The sequence below is a fragment of the Manacus candei genome, unplaced genomic scaffold (assembly GCF_025592945.1).
Source record: "Manacus candei isolate 608988 ecotype Guabito, Panama unplaced genomic scaffold, ASM2559294v1 h1tg000023l, whole genome shotgun sequence".
Taxonomy (NCBI): Eukaryota; Metazoa; Chordata; class Aves; order Passeriformes; family Pipridae; genus Manacus; species Manacus candei.
This window is the reverse complement of record NW_026138071.1, coordinates 12,920,432-12,948,414: the sequence shown is the minus strand read 5'-3', so window position 1 is coordinate 12,948,414 and position 27,983 is coordinate 12,920,432. Positions and strand designations below refer to the sequence as shown.

Genomic DNA, 27,983 nt, shown 5'->3' with positions numbered 1-27,983 from the left:
ACTGGCAGATGGCAAGATGTACCTGCCAGACAAAAATGAGGCCTTCCTGACTACTACACCACACTTGCAACCAAACTTCTCAACCTACCTGCTGTCAGGCATTCCCTATGCTGACAGCAACTCGCAGCCTGGGCAGGATGCTGCGGGGCCAAAGTAATGCTGGGGGAAACACCTAAGCACAAGGAAGGGCAAGTGGCAATCATGAACACCCTCAGTGGGTTGTGTCTTTTGTAGGTATGTATAGTCAAACCAGCTGGTGCTGCAGGAGGAGCCTGGTACGATAACTTGTACAACCAAATTATTTAATGCAGAAGTCCAATATTACATTTTTAGTTGTACAGTGGATTTTTTCAGCTTTCCCCGTGTTTAAACATAATCAGTGGCAGAATATGTTCCGTATTATTTCAATTTTTTTTTTTAAATAGAATAAAGGGGAAATGTCACACAGTGAGTAATACAAAAACATGACTTAAACCAGTAGACAATAAGGAATGTTTTGAAACACCAGCATTTTACACAGTGACACAGATGCATAAAATTTACTGTCAAAATGTTTATTGCAAAATAGAAGATTGGAACAAAGAGCAGCAAAGGAAAAGTTCACATCAAAAGAAAGTTTATGACACCAATTGAGGAAATTTAATACATTGCATGATTTCTTTTTGTTTGTTTGCTTTGGTTTTACACTGGAAAATCAAATCCACAGTGTGAATAAAACAAGAGATGGTATGTCAAGTGCAATAAAGAGAATAACTGACACTGCAAGGTTTTACCACACAGAAGTGTAACATTGCATGTTCCACACAAATGATATATTCAGTTTACAGCACAAGAGTCTTGGCATAGGCACTGCGCTCAGCTTTGCTTTTTCAGAAGGGAAAATTAAATTTTCTAACACTGTGAAAATATTTTCTATTCAAATTCCATCAGTTCAAACTTGAAGTGTAAGTAGCATTGACTCCTACTATTCAGTACAAAACTTCTTCAGTAGTGCAAAAGCAAGAAATGCAGTGGACTATATCTGACTTTAAAAGGCATATGAATATTTAGCACACAATATAAAATGTTTAAAGAAAGTTGTTTGTTCTACAGTTTTAAAATTAAATCTTCACACATCAGAAATCTCTGTGCAGATTTTACAGTGTACACTAAGTCGAAGTCTGGAGGAAAGGAGAAAGGTCCCTCCTCCAGATTCCTACCAGTGCATTTTAAGGGCTGTGAAAATTACTATATGAACTTACTTTTCCTACCTGAACGTTCTACCTAGGACTGCAGTTAAAACCTCTGTCAAGTTAGAGGTCTTCTTAAAAACCTGTAAAAGCTGCCTGATTACAGAAAAGGAACTACAGCACTAAAGACACACAGAAACACTGCTGCATACTTAACAGCTATATGGACACCATGGATTTATTGCTATTGCTGAGAGCAACACCAATAATTATCGTATCAGATATTTAAATCAGAATAGACACTCTAAAACCCAGAAGGAAAGGGAATCAACATCTAAGAAAACCTCTGGAACGATAAACAAATGACAAGTCAAGAACATGACTGTACGACAAGAGGCTGCGCCAGATGTCACCCCCAGGAAGCCCTTTCCATCTAGAGTGGACAAGCTCCATGTCAGGCAGCACACACCTGGCTGGGGATGCAGCACACCTAAACACTGTATCTTAAGACACTTGCTACTCTGAGGAATTAATGGTGTCATTATCACAAAAATTACTAGATCAAAAGTTTTCCTCCATTAAGTCCCCTTTCCGTTTTTTTCTCCACTGCTGAAGGAAAAGAAAAGGAGTTGGGAGTTGGGCATCCTGTCTTGGTCCCAGCTGACCCCACATCTTTAAGCAAAAGTCAATTCTTCCCATTCTTCTCTCAGGCCATTTACCCACCTAAGTCAATGTTGGCATTACAGCAGCCGGGTAAAAACAAGAAGACTCGTACAACCTGGTGATGATACAGGTAGAAGGTGGACTGGAATACATGCAGATGAAAATCAGTGTGGAAGATGAAATATTCTGAGCCCCTCCAACCACCATACCTGCCCACCAGAGCCACTTTCAAAGCCTTTATCTAGTGAAAAGCATTTCAGAGACAGAAACAACACAGCTTGATTCTCACATATGACTTTTGGTTTGTAAACTGAAGACATCTGGCATGAAAGTCATCACAAGAAAGTAGAAGTGCAATCAATGCCACTACTTTTTTGGTGAGCACAGCCAATATCCTAAGTATAACCCTATGTTAGGGGAACTGCATCAGAAGAGTTTGTCATCTTATGTTATCATCTTATCTACAATTCAGAGACTACCTTTGCTATCTTGAAAGTATGGGGAAGTTTTATAAGGGTTTATTTTTTCCCTTAATATAGCTTAATTTGTTTTGACAAATAACATGGGGAAAGAAAGGCAAAGAGGGAAAAATCCATCTTTGTTTTATTAAAAAATACTGAAACTAAGCACAGAGTAGAAATTTCTATAAGCACACTACCAAATTCTGATGATATTTTGTTGACATAAATTACACACCTGGGTAAGCACAAAACTCTGAAGACAGACTTAAACCTTGTGGTTTTGCAACTATGAAACCCTGTGTCATACTACTTAAGAATTATTTTTATTTCTGTAAAGATTAAAGAGTGGATTTACAAATTCAGTTAAAAGCCATACAATAGAAATGTGCATGAAGTGCTCTGACGCTGTCAAACACCAAAAAAGTGCAAAATCTGCCAGGGACAGATTTTTTGTGCTTTTTTGAATCCTAAATTGTACTGAACCAAATTTCATTTTCAGTTGTACAACCCTACACTGCTTATGTGGTACAGTAATTTATGCACAATGACACACATCTTAAGATCTAAAGTGCACATATTACACTACACAAATCCATCAAATTTTGCTGAGTGCAAAGTGGCAGTTACAAAAATAGTAACATCGCTGTGGGTGTTAGCAGACATAGACTTACAAAAATAGTAAAAATCTGCACTGGAAACAGCCTTTTTGCTCTTCTTTCCGTTTCATACTTTGCCCTTTCATGTCCCTTTTTCTCCCTAAAATCAGGTTGCTTTGATGGACCTAAGAAGTCATCCCTACCTGTGCTGAAGGAGTAAGTTTCTCCCTGGGATACTCCATAAATTTATTGCATCATTTAAAGTACGATTTTGTTATGAAAAAACATTCTGGATACAAGAGGGCTAACTGCAAGTCAACGGATTTGTAACTGTTTGGAAGAACATTAAATTACATCCTACAGAAGTTAAGCATCGTGGAGGGTCTAATTCTGTGCAAACTGAGTTTGAAGTTTGAAGCACAGCACTTGCTGCCTTGCAGGTTACTAGACCAGTGCTGATGCTTAAGGATAAAACAATTCTCTCTGATGACCCAAAGAGGTGCCCACTCTAGAAAAACTCCTTCAAAGAACTTTCTCTTCTGTCGAGTGAGCGTGTAATGATTTGAGGCCTGCTGTTATCTAATGTATCCATTTTTCTCTAAGCTATCTACAAAACACTCACCATAATATGTAGGTTAGAGCTGTGTAACAGGCAAGCCTATAATTAAAGAGGCCACTCAAAACCAGAAGTTTTCATAAAAGAAACCCCTCCAGTAATTGAGAATAGAATTTTGATGGCCTATTCCCACTACTACTGAACTGCACAGTAACATTTTTCTTTTGAAATGCTGCCCTTCTTCCTTGGGCAAATATTTTACATCTTCCTTTCTAACCTGCATCTGTGTTCGCACTGGCTTCCCTCCCTCCTTCTGCATCACCACTAAAGGGGTCATCAGGAGAAACGTCCTCACTGCTCTCAACCTAAGTGCCTGGCAGGCAATTATTGCAGCAGATTGTTACACACTGAGTTTTACAGTAAGCCATAACAGCAGTGGCAATACTTTAAAAGTGATTTAGCTGCAAAAAACAGGTATGCAGAGAATAGTAAATATTCCTCACATTACTGCCATCACAGAGAATTTCACATAAGCCACAATAGTAAGGCCCAACCTAAAATGTCATAGTGGCTTCTCTTTGTCCTTACCTAAGGGTACCCTTAGTCCTTACCTAAGATGCAACAGAATCAGAATTTACGAACACTGATTTTTGCTCTCAGGTATAAGAATAAGTCCATCAAAGTTAATGAGGCTTCCTGGATTTACATCAACATAACTGAAAATTAGCTTCTAGATCACAATATCTGATAATAGATGCAGAGGTCTGATTGCAGTTTGCTTTGCTAGAGTGAATTATATACACATGCACATACACGTGAGGGGAAAAAGAACATTTATACAAATCATCTACTAATAGGGATTATCTGGATTCTGCTGCTATTCAGTTTTTAAACTGTGTATTTAACTAACCCCTCTCTTCTCCCCAAGCTTCTCTCTTCCTGGAAACCTATTAGTGACTTCCCACAATACTGCCTTGAAAAAGGCTTTAAATTAGAAACACAGCAAACCCCTTCACTGCAACAGTAAGAAAGAATGGATTGTAGAGAATAGCAAATCTGGAAGTACAAGTATATGCATATAATTGACAACTGAGGGGGTAAGGGAAATGACAAAAAACACAAAAGAAAAACTTGAAGTACATAAATGGCATTAAACACATTGAAGTTTCTCCCAGTGTTTTCAGATCTTAAGTTTATGAAGCCATAGTTTCTGTAATCAGGCATCAAGAATTATAGATATAATCATGGTTCTTAAAATAATAATAATCTCCATTAGTTTGGAAAGTTTAGTTCCAAATTTCATCAAAGTAGAAATAAGTCAGCACAATCTAAACAAAAACAACATGTCTTTCTACACAGAAACATGCTCAGCCTGGAAAATATCTCACTTTTTTTGTTGGGTTTTTGTTGTTCTTTTACAGGATTTAAACAGACCAAACTGACAGGATTCTTGTTCTAAAACTTTATTGGTTTGCTTTGCTAAAACAATTTCAGGGTTAATTCTATAACTTATTTCATTCACCGCTATCATCTGTGTCGTCAAAATCATCATCATCATCATCATCGTCATCTGACCAGTCGAATTCACTGAAACCCAAAGCCATGTTGATTTTCTTTCCTTTTCTCATAGAGGTGGTTTTAGAAGAATTCTTTTTGGCTTGCATGTTTATCTGCATTCCAGAATGCAGGACAGATCCTGCTTGGTTCAGAGAGAAGATATCCCCAAAGCCCGTCATCATCAAGGCCTTCAGACTTTGGTTCATGCCAGCTACCTCCCCGTTACTTGTTGCTGTGATCTGACAAGACATCTCTGCACTGTTTGACTCCTCTGTTTTAGATTCAAAGTAAGACTCCTGAGACATTCTTGCAGCAAGAGGTAAGAAAAACTATTTAAAGGAGGAAAGGACAGAGCAAAAGTGAAAGTTAGAACCAATTCAAAAATCAAGGAAAAAGTCACCACCGTATTAGTTGGCAATCAACAGAAAGCATATGATTAGTGAATCTAAACATGGAAATCAAGTAAGGATTCATTAAAACAGTGTCCTTTTGGGGTCATTGTTCTTAAATCAAAGTGCAAAATCACTGAGTGGCATGGCAAGAACCACAGGTAGCAGAGCTCTCATGACAAAAGAAGGTTCAAACTCTTCAATCCTCCGTTTTGTACAGTGCAAAACAGAACGTGACAGTTCCCAGCCAGGTGGACTGGCTCCCAAGACAATGTGGATAAAACAGAAGTCTGAGTGAGTTGCTTAATTGAACCTTTCAGGATTGAAGAATAAATCAGGTTAAGATCAGAGAACCCAAACAAGCTCCCGCACAGTTTGGTGCAGAAGTAGCAGTCCCCAAATATCAGAAATAAAAGCAGTAGCAGACTGGTTTGGAGTGTTTGCTCAAAAGGAGAGAAAGAGGTCACCCTGCAATGGTCACAGTCAGAAATGAGCCTCTCACCAACGCAAATGACAGTGGAATCCAGACTGCACTAGCACCTTTTGCAAGCTGTCCCAGGGATGAGCAGGCAGGGGAAGAGGGGCTGCTTTAGGCTGGCTCTTCAGCTTAGTTTTTTTGGGTTTGTTTTTTTTTTTTTTCAGTGATATCAATAGCTATCTGCCATTTGTACATCACATTAGATCTCTACTGATATAATCTTCACCTACAGATAATGGCATTCTCCTGGCTCAGTCTGTTTGTAATAACAAATGAAATGTGCTCTCTCCAGCTAAATAATGACTAATGCCTCTTCAGAGTGGCCAAGCTAGTAACCTCTGTGACAGGCTTGCCTGTGCTCTACAGGGAGTAAAGACTCAGGAGTTCATCCTAAATTAAACTACCTACTAAAACAACAGTAAAGGAGCAGTCTGTGAACACTTAACTGGCCTTTCTTTCCAAAGCTGTTTGCAAAAACTACCTGCCCAAAATTCATGGTTTTTTCACATTTTTTAACCTAATCAGAAAACTGACCGAAAAGTCAACAGCAGTTGGTCACAACAGGTTACAAGGGTAATTATGGTGATGCCCTGGTCTGTAATACAAGAGGCTTCATGGTCAGGCTGCTCAAAGACTGCCCATTTCTTGGTAAAACCACTTACACCGACTAATTGTCTATCATTAAAAAAGACAATATCTGTCTTTTGTTCCTCTCCAGTTTTCCCAATTTACACAGGCTTTCTATTTGCATTGTGGTTAACAAAAGTTAGTGATCAGGGTTTAAGAAACAAAAATAAAACTAAGAAGTTGGGGAAATGGGGTGCCCTAAATAGTCTTCATGCATCCTATGGTTAAGTGATGAAAGAACCAGCAGCTAAGCTTCTATACACCTGGCTGTACAAAAAAACCCCAATTACACCATCACCAGAGCACTAGCTGCATTAAGAACACCAAAAGCTCCTATGATAAAAAGAAGTCATGTTTTAAAAACAAGATCTAGCCACATCACACACAATTCCTTGCCAGGTAGTTACAGTCACTTTAGATCCTTAGAAGAGCATTCCCTGACATATGGGAAGGAATCCCTATTAAAAAAAAAAAATCAACAAAGCTGCAAATCAGCTTTCCACTAGAACACATTTCTGGGTCATTGACTGTTCAATGCCTGAGAGTGGGTAAGCTATGAATGGCCATAACTGTGGCTAATTTTGCAAGTTATAATCATTTTACTTCCTCCATATTTTGCCATCTCATTAGCTGGAGAACTTAAAGAGCTCTTTGGGACAGGACATGCCTTTGGTGTCACATTCCATAGGATGACTATCATGAAGAGACAATTAGAGATGGCTGGGATCCACCAATCTCTGTAAATTCCACTGTTCTTACATGATCATCTGCAGGTAACAGGGCACCACAGGTGAGCATCTGGATTTCATGTCTTGCTCACTGTCTTTCTCTAAATAAGAGGTTCAGCTTAGCTATATAACACTATCTTCCTAAAGTCAGGTCCCCTTTCAAAAGAAATCTCCCATTTCACTGTAGCTATGGATATATTTTACTCCTCCAAAAGGCTCCAGATTCCCTTATGCTAGAGGCTCTTGGAGATCTGCACAAAGGAATTTGCAAAGATCAGACTCAAAGGTCTCTTTTGTATAATATACAGCAGAAACAGGGACAAAACAAGAACAGGGAGAAACACTACTTTCACAAAAGCATTTCTAAATGTTGGCCACACCCTTCTCTCATGCTGAAGTGTGTAAAGCTATACTTTAGAGCCGGAGCAGCCTGCCACTCATAATTACCTACCATGCAGGATGAAGCTCCTACCAGTCCTACAACACTGGAGAATCAAGTGGCAGAGACAGCTTTGCTGTCCTCCTTTCACTTGGTTTGAGTTTCTCCTCCTGCATACCACTGGCCTCTGGTCTTTGCTGCAGAGCAAACTAAAGAGGTGACCGCAGAACGTAGAGCAGGGACAAGAGTACCAGCTAGGACACAACAAAGCCTAGTGTTGGTTAAGAACCAGGTTTATCCGTAGTGGATAAACCCTAAGCTGTGTCATAGCTCTGGCTGCCATATCTTTACTACTGTTTTTACAGTCAAGGTAGTTTAAAATCAAGGACTGCAGCTCCCCATTGCAACCCTCCAGGTTGATACTGCCGAGCAGACACTGCCTGAACCAATGGAGGGAGACAGATGCTTGACTCTTAAGGATTACAGTTTGCAAACAGAACACCCAGGGATATTTTTCAAATGGTTTAAAGCTATATATTTAAAATATAGTTGTACATGTAACCAGTGCTTTGTAGAACTTCATTTGCTATGAAAAAGACAATCCAGTTTCAATAAGCCATTTTTTGCCAGTATGTCAATTTTTTTCCAAAAAAGGGCCTTTTTAAAAGCTGTTCTCTGTAACAGTTCACTTAAGATCTGTAGAAAAAACAAACTTATATTTCTCTATTAGAAGAAATTGCATTTAAATGCAATAGGAGAGTTGGGTTAATGTTATGCAGAAAGATAGTTCATGCTTAGCACAATAGGCCTTAGCACAATGCTTTATTCTTTCAGGAATGCTAGCTCTAAGTGAAAAGTACAAGTCATAAGCAAGTACAGCATAAAAACCCCAGGGCCTTGCTGGTGAAAAGGTTTGCTCATTAAGGCTGTGTCTCATGCTGTGCTCAGAACAGAGGATGGCCCACAGCTCAGTTACTGGAAGCTCGCAAGCGTTAAAGCAGACATATAGATATCTACTGAGAACATACAGTATCTGTACATAGGAAAACATTCATCCTTCATTATTTCATTACTGCATGTTCACAGCTGGAACATAAATACAACTTCATTCAAACAACAGCAATAAGTTATGCCTTGAAAACAAGTCATATGTAAATGGGTCTGGCTGGAATCAAGGTTACAAGTAGGGTAAAACTGCATAAGTAAAATCATATGCTACTGCAATCACTTGCTTTGGCTAGTGCTTTAAAAACAAACAGGTATCAGTATTTTTTTAACAACTGTTGTAATATGTCTCGCCATGCACTAACCCTGTGGTCCTCCCTCTGCCAATCAGTGGTTGAAGAGCATCACATTTCGTTAAGAAATTCAAGATAATTCAGGTTTTTGTTCAATTTATTAATAGAAATGTAGCAATTCTAACAGCTGGTAACTGGTCAGTGAAAGTTATGTTAACTATAATTATAAACACAACCTTAAATTAACACTTCAAACTTTGACCCCCTTTTTCACAGAATGGAAATTTGCTGCTTCTCAAAGAAAAAGAACAGAATAAAAAAAAAAAAATCTACATAGGTTTCCTAAGATGCCTTCTGCAAGATACAAATCATTCTTATATTTAAGACCAAATCCTTCATCCATTAAAGTCAACAACTTTCTAGATGAAAAAACAATTTACTGAATGCAAACAACTTTTAAACTTGAGAACTCTAAATGAATCGACAGGACACTACTTAAAGTGCCCATGTCCCAGTATGAACTATCAGTAACACCTGCTATCTAATGTATTGTTGAATTTTTTAAAAAGTATTGTTATTTGGAGTGATGTAATAAAATGGACTTTAATTGGCCCAAAGAACCAACTACAGACAACTGGAGCATTACTTCCTTGGTGTGTTTTGAGATTTACATAGACAAAGCTCCAAACACTTTCTGACACAAGATGAAAAGTTGAATTATTGTCTACTTACAGGAGTATTTGATTGCTCAGTTAACTTCTGCTCCCACATCTTCAAACGTCGCTCCCGTTCCTTTAGTTCCTGCTCTTTAAAGCTCAGATCACGCTCCAGTTTCTTTAGTCTCTCTAAGGTTGCCTCAATTTCACATCTGCACAGAGACAATTTGTTACGTCCTGTCTTTTCCTGACAGATATAAATTGTTCATAATTCCCACCTGAATGTTAATTAAATCTGAAAGGCTGAAAAGTACAAAACTAGTTCAAGCAGTTCATTTAATTACCAAACGCAAAGTCTTCCAGAGCTTTAAGAACAAATTGCAATGTTTATACTTGAAAACAACCATAATACCTTCAGTTGAAGAAAAATAACATTTAAAAGAGTAAAATGCCATATAATAACAATATTTAAAAAATGAAAATGCCTTCTTTCCCCTCAACATCATGAAACATGACCTTATCCATAAAGAAACTGCATTAAGGACTGGTAACAGGACAATCCTTAGCAACACAATACAGGCAGTCTAAGAAGCCCATTTGCCTGGGTTTAACTTGGCCACAAATACTATTTGGACTTGCACTCAAATCACAGAAGCAGTACTGGGGTGTTTTTCCCTCTTAACTTCCTGTTCCTTTAGGTGAAAATATAAGAGCAAGACTACAAACCATGATATGACCCAGCCCTGCAAATGGTCACAAACACAAGCTTCTCAAGTTAGGAACAGCTGTGAAAAAGATTTGGTTTACTTTTCTCCATTTCTCACTGTACATGAAAAGGTATGAAAAATATTGAAGGCGGGAAATGAAGGCAGTACTCTGAGAAGCTTCAGATAGCATCTTTACTTGGTTTCACTGCACGTACCTCCCTTAACAAAGTGGTTTCTTTTGACAAACTTTCTGATGGACAGTATCTTTTAAACACATGAATTGAAACGTTCTTGGAAGAGAATTTAACAAGCTTTGCACTACGAATTCACGGGTGTATACTAGAAGGTGAAAAGCAACTCTGTCACCAGATTTGGACACATTTTTTGCTCACAGGATAACCAAAGAAAAAACTCCAATTTGTATCAGAGCTTGTATTTGCATTTAATGAACCATTTCTGTGCCTGTCTGGGAGACTGTGCACTGCCTGCCACCTGTGTCCTGACTATTGCTTCAACTAGTCTTTGGAAACAGTTGTGGGAAGAGTCAATCCCAGTATTTTGTTTTCCTCCTAGAAAAAGCTAGCTCCTAAGGAGACAGAGATCCTAAAGAGAGCTCTGGAGACAGCTACTGGGACTCTACAAGGCCAAATATTCTGCTCAAACTTTCACATTATTTTTCCTGCATAAACACACTGCAAACAAAATATGCTCCTTCTGATGTTTTCAAAAAGAAAATAAAAGGACTAACAGAGTTAGCTGCCATTTCTATTTGGGGTAGGGAAAGAGAATTATTACTTTCTGTAAATCTCCTGTCCTAGCATGGAATGATTAAGCTCTTCTCCATGATCAACTTAAAAGAGTTCGGGCTCTCAATGTGGGAAAATCGCATACCCAAATAGTCTATTTAAGCAAATGAAATAATATATATATTCCAAATTTTACAGATTTCTCAATTTAATAAGACATCTCCATCAGAGAGTAATGCTTACAAAGTACAGTGAAAGGATTCAGAGTTGGAATAACTAGCAAAGTCTACTGCAAACTCTAGCACCATGCTTAATTCTACTGCAAAAATCAGCCACCTGGGGGCAAAGACATTTATCACACTTGAGTCTTGCTGAGCGAGCTGTTCAATATGGTGGTCAGAAAAAATGCCCCTCTTAATTATCATGCTTCAGATTTCAAGCAAAATATCGTATTTAGGCATGCAAAGGTCAAGACTGATCTCTGTGCTCGGTAGAAAGTGGTGATAAATCCTAATAAAGAGACAATAAGGGAATAAAACAGAAAAGCACCAGAGAGGAGGTCAGAAAGTGACTCTGCTCCAAACATTCATTTCCCTATCATAAACCCTTTCCAGCAGGTGCAACATATACTATGCAACCTACTGTGGGAACTACAGAGCATTTTGAGGACAATTGCAAGTGCAGTTTTTCTTAGTGTCTCTCATCATCACCACTACTTACATACAACTGTATAATTTTTAAAATATGTAAATTACATTACCTTTTAAAATAACATTCTGAGCTATGGAAGTCCTGGTAACAATAGTTTTCTATGCGTCAAAAGTCTATTTTGTGCTGTAATTACCTCTCTTCATTAGACAGAAACTTCTCTTATAATAAAAGGTCAGTCTGCAAAAACAGTTGCATTCTGAAAAATAATTTCGCTGTATAATGAAACTGTGTAATTAAAGAGAAAGCTACCGTACATTGCCCACTTAATGAGTCTTACTCCATAAATGAAGCAGCTTGAAACATTACACATGGTAGGGCATGTGGATTTGTTTGCTTCTGTAGTTGTGCACTCTGAGTTTACTGGCTTCTCTAGAATAATCTCATCCTGTGACATTGAAGAACGTATACTGTATTGCTAGAAACCATAATGATAAACATTCACAGACTAAAAACAATGACTGGCATTTGTTTATATGTCTTGAATTGCTTCTGATACACTAATAAAAGTATCATTAATAAATTATTTTAATCATTAGAACAGCCGCTCGTGGGGAGAGGATGGAAGGAGAAATGCAGTTAGTATATATGACTAACTGCAGACAAATGTGATCTCTCACTGAACTGGAACATCATTACTTCAACAGTAATTATTTTCTACTGTAATAAAAGTGACTTGAGAAAGAGCTCCAAAAACATCACAGAATATGAACTTAAAAATACAGCAGATCTGCGCAACTCAGGCATAAGACAGCATCCCTATTCAATTAAATAATAAAAATGTGCAGAACACTTAGGAAATATGATACTGAAATATTTTAAGGAAATTATAGAACAAACAGATTAAAATGCTTCAAATAAAACCACATTATAGATAGGTCAAAGTGTCATTTATGTTATAAACTCCACCAGTCATGTATAGACTCAGCCCACTCTCAGTTTTCACATGAGCCAGTTAGTGACAATGAAGTTACTTGCTGTTACAGATACAGTTTGTGCATGTCTATACAGAAAGAACTTCAGTTTTCCTTTCTTTAAGAGTGGGAAAAAATGTAATCCAGCTTGTCTGAGCTTTGATTTGCTTTGGTAAGTGCAGTATCCTTGGGAAAGTGCAGTATCTGGATCACTAATTCAGAGGTCCCTCAAAGGAACAAGCATAACCTTTGCTTTTCCCAAGCCCACCCTTCTCTTGGGTTCTAAAAGCCAGCCTTCATTAAAATTCCCTATTTTGTGGTAACACATCTCATTCTTTCCCTACTGCTCGTTCCACTATCTCTTTGCAAATCACTGTGGGATAAAAAAACATGAAAGAAAAAAAAGAAGCTACGAATAAAAGAAAAGATTTTTCAGTGCAGAAGTTAAAACGTTAACTTCAGTGCAATTGTTTTTAGAAAGTCTTAGTCTGTCTTAGTTTATCCTTTGGGATCACTTTATGCATCTTTCATCTACTTCAGGTGGCATATTTTTTGCATACTTTCTGTTAATTTGACTTCACATTCATGAATGCCTCCATACAGACATGGCTTTCACATCAGGGAAGGCAGCCATTACCAGAATTTGGGTTGGAGAACAGCCCTCTTACCCAGCTTCCAAACAACTCCCCACACAACTTGTGCTCGTTCTGTACTTTGTGTTTTCATTTCAGTTTAATTCAGAAATCATTTTGCTTTCAGGAAAATCATGTCCCATCAGGAATTTGTATTTTCTCTCTCATATTTCCTTGTCTCCAAGTTGTTTATTATCCCAGAAAAAAATGCCAAATTTATCTTTAACACAAGTCCCCATAGTAAGAACTTTTTCTGTTACTTGAGAGTGCCAAAGAGCGTTTTGTTTCTATGTGGCTTTTCATTAACACCTTTTCAGACATTCCCCACCTGAGTAAGTTAGGTGCATCAAAATAAAATTTGCAAGAAGAACGTGGGCCACCTGAGTCACACCCCAAGAAATAAACTGATTAAGTAAAAGCATAGAACTTTGTTACCAAGTGCCAGCTAGCACAGCTTTCATTCTGCTATACTGGCAAGATTTAAGTAGGTATTTGCTTTTTCCTAAGGGCATTTGAGCACTTACTCCTCTTTTAAAAATATTTTTACAATGTAGGGGTGTGTAGGAAACCCCTCACTGGGGGATATTTTTCTTTCAACCCTGCTTGTATTCTGTCTACTATCAAAACCACAATATGATGCCCACAGTCTGCACAAACAACGGTGCCATGAAACAAGTTTTTTTCCTTGAAATACCCAACATTTGTCCCAAGCCTTACACCACGGATTTGGGGGGAAGAGAGCATACTGATAAAGCAGTAAAAGCACCGCCACGGATAAAATCATTGGCAAACACTCGAGAGCCGGGTATTGGTAAGAGGGCACTCTGAACACTGCTCTCCGGGGCTGCGGGGGACCCCGCTCCAGGGGGGAGTCCCGCAGCGAGGGCGGTGGGGCAGAGAGCAGGGCAGGGAGCGGGCCGGAGCGGGGCAGGGAGCGGGGCAGGGAGCGGGGCAGGGAGCGGGCCGGGGAGCGGGGCAGGGAGCGGGCCGGGGAGCGGGGCAGGGAGCGGGCCGGGGAGCGGGCCGGGGAGCGGGCCGGGGAGCGGGGCAGGGAGCGGGCCAGGGAGCGGGGCAGGGAGCGGGCCGGGGAGCGGGGCAGGGAGCGGGGCAGGGAGCGGGCCGGGGAGCGGGCCGGGGAGCGGGGCAGGGAGCGGGCCAGGGAGCGGGGCAGGGAGCGGGCCGGGGAGCGGGGCAGGGAGCGGGGCAGGGAGCGGGGCAGGGAGCGGGGCAGGGAGCGGGCCGGGGAGCGGGGCAGGGAGCGGGGCAGGGAGCGGGGCAGGGAGCGGGGCAGGGAGCGGGCCGGGGAGCGGGGCAGGGAGCGGGCCGGGGAGCGGGCCGGGGAGCGGGGCAGGGAGCGGGGCAGGGAGCGGGCCGGGGAGCGGGGCAGGGAGCGGGGCAGGGAGCGGGGCAGGGAGCGGGGCAGGGAGCGGGCCGGGCGGCGGGCGCAGCGCGGCGCTGCCGCCAGCAGAGGGCGCGGTGCCGCCACAGGCCGTCCCGGGCCGCGGTGCCGCCGCCGGCGCTGCTGAGTCAGGGCAGGACCGGCCCCGGGCCGGGCTATTTATACCCGGCCATGTGACCGGGGCGCCCCATCGCCAGCTCAGTTTTTCCACTCGTCCCACTAAAACTCTACGCCTTGCCTTTCCTTGGAAGGCAGCGGAGGAAACGTGGGATGCCGGGCTTGACACAAGCCCCATTTCCATGTGCTCTTCCCCATCCTCCACCCAGTCCCGGTTTCTTCGATGCCTGCAGGCTGGGAATCCTTCAGTACTTCTGCTCCCTGCTTGCTTGGCACACGGCCAGTGCTTCTTAATATAGACTGAGGCACGATCATCTGCAAAACTCTTCTGCCTGTGCAGATCTGCTTTCAATTTTCTTTCCCAAACAGAACGCTGTACTGCGAAGCAGCAAGTTTTCTAAGCCACAAATAAGCTTTGGGGACAGGTTTCTGAAGTTTTGGACCATACCAAAAAAGAGGCTGGAACTTTAACTGTAAAACTGTCATGTAATAAAATTTTCTCAAAGCTCATCTCCATTTATCACCACTTATGAATAACAATTACAATCAGCAATAGCTAAAATCATATGCTCAAGCTGGCCTGAGCGTATGCTGGATGCATGGACACACAGTCAATACAAGGGAGAGAATGCATAAGAAATGATAGAACACATACAAGTGAGGACAAATAAGAGGCTTGACTTGAAACAGGCTTTTTATGCCCTTTATCATTTTTTGGTCTTAATATTAACGTCACCTATACACTTCCTACGAAAATTGCATCAGTCATACACATATCTGAGTTCTTTTGCCCCCACACTATTGACTGGAAACTCATAATTGGTTTTAAGATGTGAATCACAAAACCATAAATATCATGATACCTAAACCAGTGTAATAATAAATAGAGGGTACAGCTAAGTGCATTGGCTCCTAATACAAGTTTCGCAACATTCTGGGCATTCCTAAAAAACAACAAGGTAAGTTATATTCTAAAAATACCTTAAGCACACATATTTGCTGCCAATACATCATCGGACTCTGATGTCTTTCTGAAAAGAATGCTCATACCCATTTCAAGGTAAAACCACATCATTTCATCCCGGGAGGAAGGAAACTTACCTCCACTCTGCCTTGTTATGCAGGAATGAGTTACACTGGTCTGGAAGGTTGCTGTCATTTGACATAGATTCCAGGATTGAAATGATCTGCTTGAAAGATGGCCTTTTCTGAAGACAAAGGAAAACCAAAACAAAACAGAACATTTGCATCTATATACAACTACTAAAAATATGGGCAGGAATTTTTCAACTGAAAAACCACAAGCAACAGAAATTGCAATGCTCCTTTCTCAACACAGCAATCCTACAAGAGGACTTCAAGTTTGTAAATTTTTGTTTGTTTTTTTTTCTCCCATTAAAGAAAAGGTCAGTTTGGGAAGAGTCACATAGGCTAGCAGGACTCGAGCCTTAGCTTAGTCTTTCATGTCTATCAGTAAAACAGCATTAAACAACATTAGTACCATCGATAATCATCTAGATTCTCAATTCCGAAGTTTTTCTCAAGCTAAGAAGGAAAATGCTGCCAAATATAGAAGGCTGGACCCATCAGCAACTGGTAATTAGAGAGATGGCCTTTTACAGGTACTAACACAAACTCTTCAGTGTGTGAACAAGCTATTTAGCTGCTCATCAAAAACGGTTTTCTGGCTGCAGTTCCCCTCTTGCAGAGGAGAGACTTTTCAGAAAAACCTCTCACTTTAGCTACCACAGAGCAGCCAGGGAAGAAGTGAAGATTGAGGCTAGGTAAGGATGCCTCACCTGGCAGCTAAGCTCATATCAGTGGTGTCTGTGCTCTTCTATCCTGGGCTCATTTACTGAACTTTCTGTTCAGGGTTCTCCATCCAGCACCCACTGTGCTCTCTAATCACAAAGAGCAGTTAAAACTTTCCTGTATTTTCTACTTTCCCCTTAGTCCCAAGGGGAAGCTATGAAGTAGGATAGTAACTGAAAACTGAAAAAGCTAGAGTTAAATGTGTTTCTTGAAAGAGCGCTGACTCTGTTAGTCTGTTTGACAGACCCCAGACAAGGTTGAGACAAAAGGTTGAAACAAAATGTAGATACATAATAAGGGGATGATGCACATTCTTTCTCTATCGCGCCTTTAATTATACCATTTCTGCTAAAATTACAGATGCCGCAATTAAAACGTGCATTTTAATTTGGGAGCACAAAACCAATTAGGAACAATGCTGAGGTGTCTCTCTCAGGAAGATCCAAGTGATTTCCACATTATGAAAGAAAGACAATTTCTTTATTTTAAATGTCAAACAGCATGAAAAAGTGTCAAATGCAAAACAAAAAAAAAGACAAGCTCTCTTATACTGTAATGCTGCACTATTCGACTGTAACTGGAGGCTTTGTCTGTCATTTTTTGGTCCATCTCCATGATTTCAGGCAATGGGCAGTTGAATGAGCTACAGAGCTTTTTTTTTGCAACAGACCTGCCCCAGCCTCCTATGTGCTTATGCATTTTAGCCCCCAGCCCAGCATCCATGGAGCAGCAACCTGGGCACGCCTGGCAACAGGTGCCTGTTCAACAGCACTTGTTGACATGGAAATCCAGCAGGGTCACCCTGCCTTTACAGGCAGCTGTAGGAGGCAGCAGACCTCCCCTCCACATGCATGATGCTGCCAGACCAAACACAGCTGAGTAGATCCTCTCAACACACCCTGGAAGAGCCCAAACTTCCCCAGTGAGGGAGTGTGCAGCACGGGGGGTACAGAGCACAAAATCCATCCCTGGCACCAACAAGGACAACAACTCCAGTGCAGTTTTGTGGCAGAAGAACCTTCCAACTGCCCTCACACCCTTATTGTTGCTACAGCTGCGTCTCTGGTAACCACACGGTTACAAGACACAAACTGCTGAGGTGATTCAAGAGCCTCCCAAACGGAGAGGAAGCTGCCAGACAGGAGATGGTGGCTCCCCACCAATACACCAAGGTACTGCTACTGCTACGCCCTGTCCAACAGACTGGAAGGTGCATAATGTGCCTGAACTAAACTAATCCTATTTTCAGGAAAAGACCAAGAGCAAACATCCCCATGCTGCATTACTTACAACATTTTACGGCTTGTTCAGGATTATCTTACAAAACACTTTCAGAAGTTTTGCTTGCTCCTTTTTTTTTGGGAGTACCCTAGGAAGTATAACACAGGGCTGACACTAAGTGAGCACAGTCAGCACTATCATCAAGCCTGCCTGCACTAACTGGAGTGGAGATAATGACAGAGAACAGGGCTTTTACTAAGGGCGAGCAAAAGGACCAACCAAGTGATTTGGGAGGAGCAGCACCACACGTTTGGTGGGTCCTACGCTACAGGCAAAGGAGCTGCTGAGCTGTGCAACTGGAGCTGGAACAATTGCAGAGTCACACAGTACTGTCAAAGCTTGTACATCTCTGGCTGTGCAATATCTGCGAACAGCCAGCAGCTACCCTGCCAGCTTTGCAGCTGCCAGATTTACAGGTACCAGCTTTCCATGGAGAAAAAGGTGACAGGAAGACAAGCCTACACTGCCATGTGGGTTTTGCTGGTGGTTTCTTGCCCCTAGGAAAGGGTAATTTCAGATTTAATAAATGCACTCTAAGTACAGAGTGGTTAAAACTGGCAAGAAGTGATTTGTGAAATTGGGAGCCCGAGCTGAGAAACCTTGAAAAAAAATGTCTTATTTTTGGTGGATAACTGCTTAGTACTTTCTAGAAAGTCCTTATAAGAGATTCTTAAAATATCCAGGCATGAGTCGCCTTTGAAAACTGTTTCCCTTTTTATCTGTGATGCCTCATACTGAAACCTTTAAAATACATGCCCCTCTAGAAATAACTCTGGCTAATGTTTTCATTGTTTCCTTCCACTCAGTATTTCTTACTGAATAGGTCTGCACAAACCCAGGATATTTAATCCATATGACTTTCATTTCTTGCTTTCTCTCTGTTCCCAGGTTTCTGATCTCCATTAAAATACTCAGTAATTTATAAACATCTTTGATATGGAGATAAACTGAAGGAATAGATGAAATGAGAAAGAATCATTCACCTGTGTTTCAAAAGCAAGTAACCCCAGTTAAACAAAGACACCAGTAATGAGCAATCTTGTTTCTACAATCTAGTACCCAAGCAAAAGCAACTTGTTTGTTAGAAATTTTAACATGTGAGCTGTTTATTTCACCTAGCAGTTTAAACTGCATAAAGACTACCATTCCAAATATCACGTAGAGCAATGAACTACAGACATTTTTCTCCACGTATGATGAAATTTGTAAGAATTCAAAGCAACATTAATAACTCTGTCCATTCACATGAAGAAGTTATGGTGTGAGTCATATCTGACACTCCAGCTGCTTTGCAGCAGCTCTACAAGTGTACTCCTTCGCCCCACAGTAAATGCACATCCCTCTTTTCTCAGGGTTAAGCCACCAAAAGTTACCTTATGCTTTCTGTGGACTAAAAGTATGCACCTTAGCAACTGCCTTTGAGCAGCTGACATCCTCGAGCTCACCTCTGCTTGACCTTCAGTTCATGCATCAACGATCTGATTTTCTAAAGCTAATCCTGGCAAAAAGGGAATGTTACACAGAGCACTATTTCAGAGGAGCGTGCTCCATCTTTTGGCTCATGCAGGCCACACAGCCTTTTATCAAAGCATTTTGAGAGCTGTAAGAAGTGATCTTTTCCCAACACGTGACTGAATAAGTCAGTCACATGCCCAAATTGTGACCAGAGATTACTCCATTTCAGTCATGTGAACAAAGTATTTATAATTGCCTAACAGAAGAAGAGCTGCATGAAAAAAACTAGCAAAGAGCAGACTGTCAAGAAAACCCCTCTCACATGAGATTCACTCTTTGCACACAATCCAGAGATGTCTCTGGGAACAATGTTCCCAGAAGCCCACACCCAGGTGAATTACTTAGGCAGACAGAACTCAGCCTGATGGTTAAGTATCCTTCTTTTACAACATGAAGATCCCTCCCTCTCCTTGTGGCTAAAGCAAGGCAGAGAGTGAGCTGATCTAGTATGTGCTACAATTACAGAAAAGAAGCCCCAGTAATTCTTATTCTGAGGCCTTTGGTAGCAATACTGACGCTTGGGAGCAGTTATTAAAGATAAGTAGTTGTCATTGAAAGTGCTCTTCAGTAATTACTGACCTAGAATTTAAACAGCCTACTTGTAGATTCAAAAACTTAAAGCATTTTTTCCTCCCCTTCTGTGGGGAGGATACAGGGAGTTATTAAGAGAATGACAATTAAATGTCTGTTCATGTGGAAACCACATGTTGATGGATCTCAGTCTTCCAGATCTATTCTGTAGGAAAGCAACTTCTTGCTTAAAAAAGAGAGACCAAGAAGTGATATTTCCTTTCTCATATTATTCTTCTATGACTACTCTCTGGTGATAAAAATTTCTAGTTTAAAGAACCTAAATGCTATAATTTGTCTTAGAATTGGTCTTGGTTTCTCTGAAGTAGTAGCTAGCTTTCTCCTGAGTTTAAAGAAACAAAGTTCTTGCTGGTGCCTTGACTTGAGAAAAAGAGCATAATTTCCTCTGCTTAACTATTCTTTCCTGTCTCGAATATTATCATAAGCAAAGGAAATGGATGTTAATCCTTGGTAATAAAGCTAGTATGCCCACAGGCTCTTTCCAGTCAGTTTTATGTAAAACAGGATGGTAGCAGAGTCCATTTAAAGAAGCTAACTCTCATAACCTACAAAAGCTTTTACTGTCTAAATACTCTATTTAATTCCTTCCTTGTAGCAGCAGATTAATAATAACAATGGTTTGGCTCTTTAACTTTTTATTCTGTTTTCATGGTTAAACAGTACTGCTATTATCATATTATTACAGTATAGTCATTATAACGCTCATCATTCATCCTAAGGGAACAGATTAGGAAAGATTTAATGTCAATTCAGAATGTGTTGCTGCTGTTGCTACCCATGTTTTACGGATTAACTTATTCTTTAATTATATTTGTGTTTTCACCCCAAGGATGGCATCAAAATTGGACCTTGAAATAGGTATTTCATAACATGATGCTCACATACATCCAAGAAAGATCAAATATTAACTATTGAAAGAAAATATAAAACCCGCCATTTTTCCACTTGCTCCAGAATGGCTATACTTTTGCCATCTTACCATATTTCCCATCATTGTCTTTAGTAGTCAGGTAAGTTAGTAGCATAGTAGCTCTTGATTAAAAGTGAGACAGACATTTACGTACAAATATATAAACCCATTAAAAAACCCCAGCCCTAGCTATCTTTGTGAAGAAATGTTTTAGCATACATCAATGGTGTCAGCTCAGAGTTGTCCCCCACAGAAATACTAATGCACTTTGCAAAACAAGGCTGGGGGGGGGGGTTAGAAATCAAACACACATTAAATTACCTTTGAATCAGCATCCCAACATTGCTGCATCAGTTCTGCAAAACTTCTGGGACAACTGCTTGGAATGGTTAATCTCTAATGGAAAGAGAATGTACCAGTTATTGGAAGCATTTCCCTTTAAGCTGCTACTAAGAGACTTCCTATAATAGCAATGCGATTAAAAGAATTAAAGCACATTCTTTCTTTAAAACACAATATAAAAAAATTATGATTGACATATTAGAAAGAAAAATTAAAATTATTAACACTAGCAAGACGTACAATTAATTTTTAATAGACCTATAAGAAAGGAATGTAAGAAATGCACAAATGGAGTTCCTTAAGAAAGCTCAGGGAAGAACTAAAAACAAACAGCTCTTAATACTAAAACATAATAGTTTGTGGAGGTTGCTGCATGTTATTTTAAGATGCTTGTCAAGACAGGGATAATGTATAGCCTGCCTTAATTCCTTTCTCCCACACAGATGATCTAGCTGTACAATACTATAATCAGTTTTGACACACAAATGGTTGAAATATAGATTACATTAAGTGAGTTAAAAAGAGTTAGGTGAAGCTCTACATGACACAAGAGATGTTTCATGAGCCTGTGGCCAGAAGGATTAATGAGAACATGCAGATCTCGGAAAGCACTCCCAGAGCACAGTGAACTCATAAATACTTCCTAATGACTGAAGACAAGGAGTTCTTGGTTATAGCCAGGACCACTGACTACAGAGAATTAGTTTGAAGCTTGTTTGATTTCATTTGCTGAGAGTTTTAAGCCATGAAAAGATTCAGTCAGTCTTAGAGGATTTTACCTTAAAGAGTCTGCCTCCAGACTGGAAAGCCTAAAAGCAAATCCCTTCTCACATACACACACACTCTCCAGTTGACTGCAAGTGATTCCAACAATATTACACCCAAAGATCCCTCTGCTCTCACTAACACAGTTTACTGACTTCAGACGTTTCATATTAAATAAATAACAAAAAAATGTAGATTAAAAAAACAGTTCTTCAGTGAAAATGAGTCCAAACGGACTCCTCAAGAGGGATCATGCTGGAAAAAGGTTCCTTGTCCTCTGACAGGTGAGAACCAGGTATTATAGTCCTGTTCAGAACAACCTACCAGGAAGACCCTTTGATCTGCCCTACTATTGCCATTTCAGAAGCAAAGCAGAGCAAGTTGTGTCAAACTCTACCATCATACTGCTGCAGCATAACCTGCAAAGCCTTACAGCAGCCAAGAGTAAAGAGTTAAAAAATTCTGCTCCACAAGCATTTGAACACCATGAGAACTGGAAACATGAGATATAGATGCAGGGCACTGCAGAAGTCTGATTATTAAAATAATGTAATAACTTAAGATTATAACTTAATAATGTAATAACAAAGGTTTCTGTGCAAGAAATACATAGAAATTTGTACAATGCATAAACAAGTTGTACTGGTGCTTGATCTCTGATTGAGTCATTAGCCTAAAAATACACTGGCTAGTCTTGCTGCAGTATTGTCTGTAACCCTCACTGTTCCATACAGTGGACAATCAGTTGCAATCACCACTTGTCTCACTTGTGCAGAATGTCACCTATATAATATGTAATATAGAGGTAGCAGGTTTCAAAAGTGTCATATTATAATAAAGATCATATTTCTCAGTGGCATTTATTATGAGATCATGCCTAGTATAATCTGAACTCTCATGCCTTTCATTTCTGGCTTAAAAAAATTATACAGAAACTCTACCAGAATAAAATAACACTGAAATTATACAGAGTCAAAAGAGATCCATACAGAATCATTAGAATCTACATCACTTGTTGGCCTCGGGATTTGCAAAGGGGATTTTTCACCTTATGCAATTACACTTTGGCCTCAGTCCCACACTGATTCTAACAAGAGCCTTGCAGTGCAAAAAATGGAGGACTGGCTCAACAGTGATTCAATCCTGTTGTGAACTGGAAGCATGCAATCCCATTGATATCAACAGATTGAACTGAGAACAGAACCTGACCCTTACACTTGCTTTGGGATATAGGAAACTAAGAAGAAAAGCAGCACAAGCTGACTTTTACAAGGCTTATGCTGAACATGTTACTCGAGTCATGGCCGGAAAAAACAAAAACTGTGCAATGGTCCCTACAGCCTTCTAAAAAAGATGGTAGCAACAGGTTAGTGGTACCTGGCAGGCAAAGAGCTGGCTGTGAAAATGTCACCCCTTAGGTTTCTTCAGCCATGAGTAAAATAGTCATGTCCACACTTTGTTCATACCGTATTTTACACAGTTCTTTGGCCTGGAAAACTATAGAGAAATGTGTGTTGTACTCTGTCATCTTTCAGCACATGACTACATCTCTTTAAACATTCCCAATGCTACTTTGTACCCCTGATGTAAACTGCAGGTAGTAGGCACAAGAAACAAATACTGTTGATGGAAGGCCTTATGGTTACCCCTTCAAAATGATGTATGAGGCTTTTCCTAAACTACAAGAGTGTCTTTGTGCCCCCTGCTCTGATAAATGCAGTAGAAGACCACATTCATAATCTTCACACTGTTAGTGTAGCATTTCCAACTAATCGGTATATCACAGTGTCACTCACTGGAATTAATCCAGTCCTCAAACAGAAATAAAAATAAAGGGGGAAAAAACACCAATAAAAAATATTAAACTAAGAGGAGGAAACCTAACTCCTCTGTTAAACTCTGAAGCATTTTGAGAAACAGTTTATGTAGAATAATAGAAACCTGTATTGTACAGCCACTGCCTTGCCATTGTAATGTTTCCCAAGCTTCCGCTGTGTCTAGATAGAGGAGGTTTCATCTTTGTGGAGGATTTCCATGCTTGTCTGTGTGTGGTACAGTCACAACTTTAAATGTTTTTTAAATGTAGTTACTGTCTTTGATATCAAGGGACTATGTGTTCAGATATACGCTCACATGTCCAACTAACTGAAAGCCTCAATTTGTGAGAAGAAGAAAAGCGAGGCTGGGGACACTGTACAAACGGTGTTTACACCACTGAAGTGCTTTTGAAATGGAAAGACTCTGCATGAGGAGGCTTGCAGCTATGCCACAGCCTTGCCGATACCAGTGAGGAGCTCATCTTCAATGTAGTGTTGAACGTAGGTGGCAAAACTGTAATTTCTCTCTTTTTTTTAAACTATTTTTTCTTCTTTTATTTTTGAAATTTTCATCTAAGCGGCAGTTTCTTGTACTATAGTGACTCCTGCTGGGAGAGTTAAGTTGAAGTAGCTGAAGGTCTCTTACAGATATATCAACTCCCGGCCAGTAAAAAGATGTCCTAAACGCAGGAGATGGAGTTAAACTGTTCCCCTACCTTGGACGCAATGGCTTCTTTCATCACTAAGAACAAACCCCTAGGTTTTACAATTGAGACTGAGAAACTAGTACAGTACTTGTACAATTTTTGATCTACAGCATCACGACGTGAAGCTGCAACAATTAGATGTAAAGGGTCCATTCATGAGGAATAACATCACTTTGACCCTTTGTGTTAGCTCCTACTGCTAATCTTTCCATACGCGTGAACTTACTTTCAATTTGAAGAAGATGAAAAAGTCTTTTGCAAAACCCCAATACTGTTTTCTGATCTATGTACCTGAATGTAGAAACGTAGTCTTACCTCGTTTTTTTCCACTACAAGCCAAGCTACTTGTAATCCTTCCAAGCCTTTAAAGGGGACCTCCCTTGTTAGCATCTCCCAGAGAACCTGGAAGGGAAAAAAAGAAAAGAATTTTTATTTCTGTACTTTGTATTTTAAATACATTATTAAACCTTGATACAGCAGTATTCTGTATCCAATTACCAGGCAACCAGTTTCCATTTGCAGGAACTTGGACCAGTGTTTGTGTGCAAGATCTTCTCACTAAATTAAATTGAATGTTTCTGCTTTTTTCCTCTACAGAAAAGCCAAGATGAAAAACTGGGTTGCTTTTTTACTTTCTTTGTACACTACAAAGTTCACGTTTGGCAGTTGAGACTTGGGAAGACAATGAACTCTTCCTCTCCTTCTCAGCCCCAACTAGACATATCTTTGCTTTGTAGTAATTTTTCATTTAAAAATATTCCTATATGATTGCCACCAGTGAATATTATCCAAAATGTATTTTGCTCCTATGATATGCCTATGAAAATATTAAATATAATTTTGCAATCAAAACTGTAATTGTTTATCTCCAAGTATGCGATCACATTAAACTAAGCAATATATAGCATATATAAAATTACTCTGTTCTCCTCAAGATTTTATATACATATTGTACTTAGATATAGAAAGATCTCCTAATTTTACATGCTCTTAGTGCTTTGGTAACAGTACCTGAGAATCTAAGCTACTCTGTAGAAAAGAGCCTGGCATCACCAAGAAGGCTTCAAGTCAATGAATCCAACTTGGTTTTCTGCCATTGGGAAAACATATTGGAATTCAACCAAATTAATAGCACTTTCTACCTCCACTTGTATATGTCCCTTTTTTTTCTTAAAGCTGAACCTTCATGTATGTATCTTGTTACAAATATCTACAATTTTTTTCTTCTGCTCATATACCAAGCAGAACAACAACAACAAAATATTTTATGCAGGATTTGCCTAAATGCATTAAGATCCTTATGCAACTCTATATCCTCCCTGTTTGGGTTAGTACCCAGGTTTATTCCAGCTACATCATTTCAAATGGATTGTGGACAGCCATGAAGATAATCAGAAAAAAAAAAGCAACAATATTGGCAGACAGAGGTCAAGAAAAAAAAAAAAGCATTGAAGCAGAGTTGGGCCTTTAATCAAATGAACAAGGTACACTTCAACAATACACCTATTCAACTAATTCTGCTTGAGTCAGAAGACTGACTGGTAAAGGTAAGGGTATCTTGGAAAAATAAGGACAGTTTTCCTGAGAATAAGAAATATATGGGGGAAGTTATCATAGATGTATTCAACTATCCTGTTTGCCTCACTTCACCCCTTTTCAAAGAAAAATAAGGTACCTCAATTAGTAACTCCAATGATCACCTCTACTGGTAGAGAAGGAAATTTAACTCTGAGAGGAGGAAAAAATTTAGCAGCCCCATGTACTTCAGATAAAAAAGCAGTGTACAAAGCAGTCAGTTTAAAACGAAAGCCCCTGGATCAAATCAAACATGTAGTTGAGCAACCTTGTAGACCCACCTCATCTGTATGACTGTACCATGAAATCACAGAGGAAAAACTCAAGTTTGCACAAGATAGAGCAGTATCTAAATATATCCTCCAAGTATGAAATACACGTTAAATGTCTTCAAGAGCCTTGAGCTGGAAAACTACTGCTGTGCCACCTTTCTTTCAGAAGACTAAATTGTAAGAGCTGTCTCATCTCATTCATGCATGTACATTTGTGCAGAACATTTTGCACTGAATTCCTTTATCGTGACACCTTTAGTGTTTATTTCCACTGCCTGTACAGATCACTGCCTCCCTAAACCAAGTGTTAGCTAAAAACACTTCAAGACTGCACACAGATGAAGAGAAAAACAGCGATCTGACACAATATGAAGAAGTTTTCTTAATGCTTTCATTTTACTAATAAATTAAAATAAAAGATCCAAAAGTGGGATGCTAGAAATCCTTGTATTTACTTATACAGATTTAGAAAACATTCAAACAACGATGCAATTTTAATATTCAGGTCCATGGTATAGATAAAGCATTTCTTTCCATCAGTGACATGTCTCTATTTTCAGTTTATAGGAGCTTCAATCCCATCTCTTGGACTAGCTACCCTGAATCATCAGCTAATGTGAATGATTGCATCACCAGTCTTTTAAAAAGCAGTAAATGGGTATCTTCTGCATTCCCGTTTGCCCCTTCCTCTCCCCAGGGTCACTGAGCAGCAGACAAGGACCTTACCCTGACTTACCCCAACCTCTTTATTGTGAGGTATGCTCTGTTCATTTTCAGAACTGGCTCCCCAGCTCACTTCACATGGAAATCAATTTATCTTCCATTTCTGGTGTAAAATCTGAGACTGACATGGTTCACGTCCCCTCCCACCCCTGATGGTGAGGATCACCTGCTTTCCCAATCACATCACCTCTCTGTGATGATGGACAGCAGGTGCTCACAGAAAAAAACAGCCAAGCTAAAAACAATGATGAAAAACAAAGGAAGGTCATTTAATGTAGGGGTTTGTAACTTGTGGCCTCTGAAGACGTTGGGCTCATCTTTGCAGAGAGGAACAGAAAGGAGAGATAAATGCATGTGTGGTCATCCTATACATGAAGCTGAGAATAAGAATTACATGGTCTTCAGAAAAAGCTCATACACTTACTTCTGTCAGCTCAGCTGTGCATTTCAGTTCTTACCCTCTCAACTATGTGACAACAACCCAAAGGAAAAAAAACAATCTCACAATACCGCCACCCCATCCCCACGCCAGTGCAAAGCCAACAAAGATTCAAAGTGCCATTTGGGTAGGGGAACATTCAAATGAGTAATCTGAGGAAAAGGAAACACTCTGAACATCTTTACCAAAAAAAATAAGCGCTTTCTCCTGTTAGGAAACTGTCCACAGACGATGGTCAAGAGCCACAGTGAGCGGAAGTACAGCATGAGCATTAGCATTGCACTCATAGAGGTGCTGCCCTTAGGCATGAAAATTAGGTCACTCTTCTCTGCATTGATCCAACTGCAGTTAAAGATCACATAATTCTTTTCAAAGAGAGTAAGGGATAACCCCTGGAGCTGGCCAACATTCCCTCTATAAATAACGTATGTTCTCATAGCTACAGCAATGTTTGAACAGCTGCTACATTTAATGGCAGTCTCTATGCCACCAATAGACAATTAATGGTTTTACT

General features: G+C 39.9%; 1 protein-coding gene across 2 annotated transcripts in view; it reads right to left on the bottom strand.

The window, feature by feature from the left end:
• The window catches only part of MAP3K20 (mitogen-activated protein kinase kinase kinase 20), an 89,648-nt gene that overhangs the window by 22,925 nt on the left and 38,740 nt on the right, over positions 1–27,983 (bottom strand). Inside the window, exons 8-12 of one of the 2 annotated variants that reach the window (XM_051787392.1) lie at positions 24,776–24,862; positions 21,151–21,225; positions 15,822–15,928; positions 9,574–9,709; positions 534–5,331 (exon numbers count right to left, since the gene is read on the bottom strand). In XM_051787392.1, the coding sequence (XP_051643352.1) occupies positions 4,960–5,331; positions 9,574–9,709; positions 15,822–15,928; positions 21,151–21,225; positions 24,776–24,862 (777 nt within the window). In that variant the 3' untranslated portion in view covers positions 534–4,959. Of the gene's footprint in view, positions 1–533; positions 5,332–9,573; positions 9,710–15,821; positions 15,929–21,150; positions 21,226–24,775; positions 24,863–27,983 lie in introns of those variants that run through there. The other variant, XM_051787391.1, reaches the window with a different exon arrangement.